The sequence below is a fragment of the Sinocyclocheilus anshuiensis genome, unplaced genomic scaffold (genome assembly GCF_001515605.1).
Source record: "Sinocyclocheilus anshuiensis isolate Anshui unplaced genomic scaffold, SAMN03320099.WGS_v1.1 scaffold993, whole genome shotgun sequence".
Classification (NCBI taxonomy): domain Eukaryota; kingdom Metazoa; phylum Chordata; class Actinopteri; order Cypriniformes; family Cyprinidae; genus Sinocyclocheilus; species Sinocyclocheilus anshuiensis.
The window spans coordinates 273619-276325 of NW_015557125.1; the positions used below are offsets into that span (position 1 = coordinate 273619).

At 38.2% G+C, this 2707-nt stretch overlaps 1 protein-coding gene across 1 annotated transcript in view; it reads right to left on the reverse strand.

Moving 5' to 3' along the window:
• Positions 1–757: 757 nt before the first annotated feature.
• Positions 758–2707, reverse strand: part of LOC107677860 (vitelline membrane outer layer protein 1-like) — a 5425-nt gene continuing 3475 nt past the window's right edge. The window contains exons 3-4 of the mRNA XM_016472923.1: positions 1197–1310; positions 758–962 (exon numbers count right to left, since the gene is read on the reverse strand). Coding sequence (XP_016328409.1) covers positions 779–962; positions 1197–1310 — 298 coding nt within the window. The 3' untranslated portion in view covers positions 758–778. The remainder of the gene's footprint in view (positions 963–1196; positions 1311–2707) is intronic.

A 2707-nucleotide genomic window follows, 5' to 3' on the forward strand; every position in this document is an offset into this window, starting at 1 on the left:
ATTATTTTAAAGGGGTCATATGATGTGATTTAAATTTTTCCTTTCTCTTTGGAGTGTTACAAGCTCTTGGTGCATAAATAAGATCTGTAAAGTTGCAAAGACTAAAGTCTCAAATCCAGAGATATTCTTTATAAGAGTTAAAAGTCCGCCACACCTACCTAAAACGGCTCGTTCTAACACGCCCCCACATGTCTACATCACTATGTGGGAAGATTTGCATAACGCCGCCCAAATGTTCATGCAAAGAAAGAAGGCGTAACTTTTATTCTCGCTGTAGTATTGTTGCTGCCGCTGCCATGTTGTGGAGTCGCCGTGTGCTTCGTTGTGAAAGCGAAACTACTTTTTTTGGTCTTCCAAGTACAGTATGTGGAAAAGAATGTGTTTTTTGAACCTTAAACCGCATAAACACATTTCAGTACACCAAATACACAAAATAATGTTTTTTTAGCAACATCATATGACCCCTTTAAGTTAACCCAAGTAAGAACTGAACCATGAGGAGACACTAAATAAATACGTCATCATTCACATTTTTAAAGATATCCATTCAAAGAATCACAAGTAGTAACTTTATAGAAATGGACAACTAGTCACAAAACTTATCTCATAACAAACCTGAGGAATACATAAGTAAATTCTTCAGTATGTTCCAGATCTTACAATATGTAGTTGCTGTTATCTTATTAGTTGCTTAATTAAGCACTACTTGAAGGTAGGTTTACTGATGATGCATTAAACAATTCCACCAAATGATTTGTTTCTGAAACAACCAATCAGTTTAATCACAGCAGTACATGCGCACATCATTGAGGGCCGTGTCGTCTCCGACTCCCTGCGGCTGCTCAACCATCGTCTCGATGCCACAGATTCCCTTTCCTCCACACTTCTCACTCCAGTCTCCCCATTCGCCCCATGACATCCCAGATCCCTGCAGCATTTCTGCATTTCCACTGCAGTTAAACCTGGGAATACAATGACCATACAATGATCACAACCAGAGCTAGCCTATGAGTCCAACTGTCCAGATCTAAGCGTTAAATAACTCTAGACTCTTGAGCGGGTCACTTCATATCCGTGTCAGATGAGCCTGATGTGTTTATACAGCTTGTTATAGGATGCTGTGAGAACAACATTCATGCTCCAGAATCCTGCTGCTTTAGGAAAACTGGTTGTCACAAGTTAAATAAGTTCATCACCTGATATTGTTTGCGGCCGTGTCGTCCCAAGTCCCTTGGTAGGGTTCCACTCTCAGCTGAAAAGATGTCAGAAATCCACTTGAGCACCATTTGATATCTGACCATTTACCCCAGCTGAGGAAAGAACGTGATAAGAAAAGTTAGTGGTATAACCAGTTATTTGTTAGTTTAATAAATATGGAGTGTCCATGTACACTAAGTGCAAATAGCCTGCCTTGTTGGCAGAGGCTATTTATACTAACTCCACCCACCAACATGTGATTGGCTAGCCAACGGTACAAAAGACGGTCATCTAACAACAATTCCAGTAGGGCTGGGCGATATAGCTAAAAAATGTATCAACTATATAATGTTTCATATCGTTCGGTATCGATAATTATTGACATTTTTATAACCTTTTTTAAAACAAAAAGCAATAGAAATTTTTTTTTTTAAAGGGGTCATATTATGCTATTTTAAAGATCATTATTTTGTGTATTTGGTGTAACAGAATATGTTGACATGCTTTAATGTTAAAAAAACACATTATTTTTCAAATACTGTACATTATTGTAGGTCCTCTATGCCCCGCCTCTCTCAAACGCTTCGTTTTCAACAAAGTCCCTCCTTTGACAAGCGCAGTCTGCTCTGATTGGCCAGCTGACCCAGTGCATTGTGATTGGCCGAACACCACAAGCACTCGTCGGAAATGTAACGCCCCCTACCATAATCGCCAGCTTCAGCTTTCAAAGTAAATATCAAGACAGTTAATAATGTCGTTAGTTTTACCATCAGTTCAAGCCCGAAAGGGCAACAGAGTCGCGTGACAGACACAGTGATGAAGCTGGTATGTGTTTGCAGTACACAAGCCACGGTTAAGACAGCTGACGTGCTATGATAGCCGTTTTAGGTAGGCGTGGCTGACTCTTGACTTGTATAAAGCATATCTCTTTGGATTTGAGACTTTAGTCTTTGCAACTTTACAGATCTTCTTCATGCACCAAGAGCTTGTAACACTCCAAAGAGAAAGGAACAATTGAAATCGCATCATATAACCCCTTTAAATTTAACCACTGTATTTATAATGAACACAATTTATTGAGACAAACAACAAATATTTTTTGTTTTAACAATCAAACACAATAAAAATTAAACAAATATCTAATTTCTAATGTTTTAGGTATATGCAGATTAAATAGGTCTTTATTGTATAGGTCTAATTGTCTCCTGAGGCCACAGGAGGGCGCAATGAGCAAAATGCAGCGCATTTAGCAAGTAACTCTATAAAAACGTGCATTAAGTCTAAATTAACTCATAAAAATCAAATATAATTTTGCAAATTGCATAAACAATTATGAACAAGACAGCATCACGTATTTATGCATTGCTTACAAAGAGCCGAAGCGCCCATCACACAGACTGCATTTAAAAACATGAGACGCAGTGAAAAGGAATAAACCTCCACAAATTCGTGACGTGTTTTCTAAAAGTTTAAACTGTTTTAACTTTGCATGGCTTTCTATACATCTCTT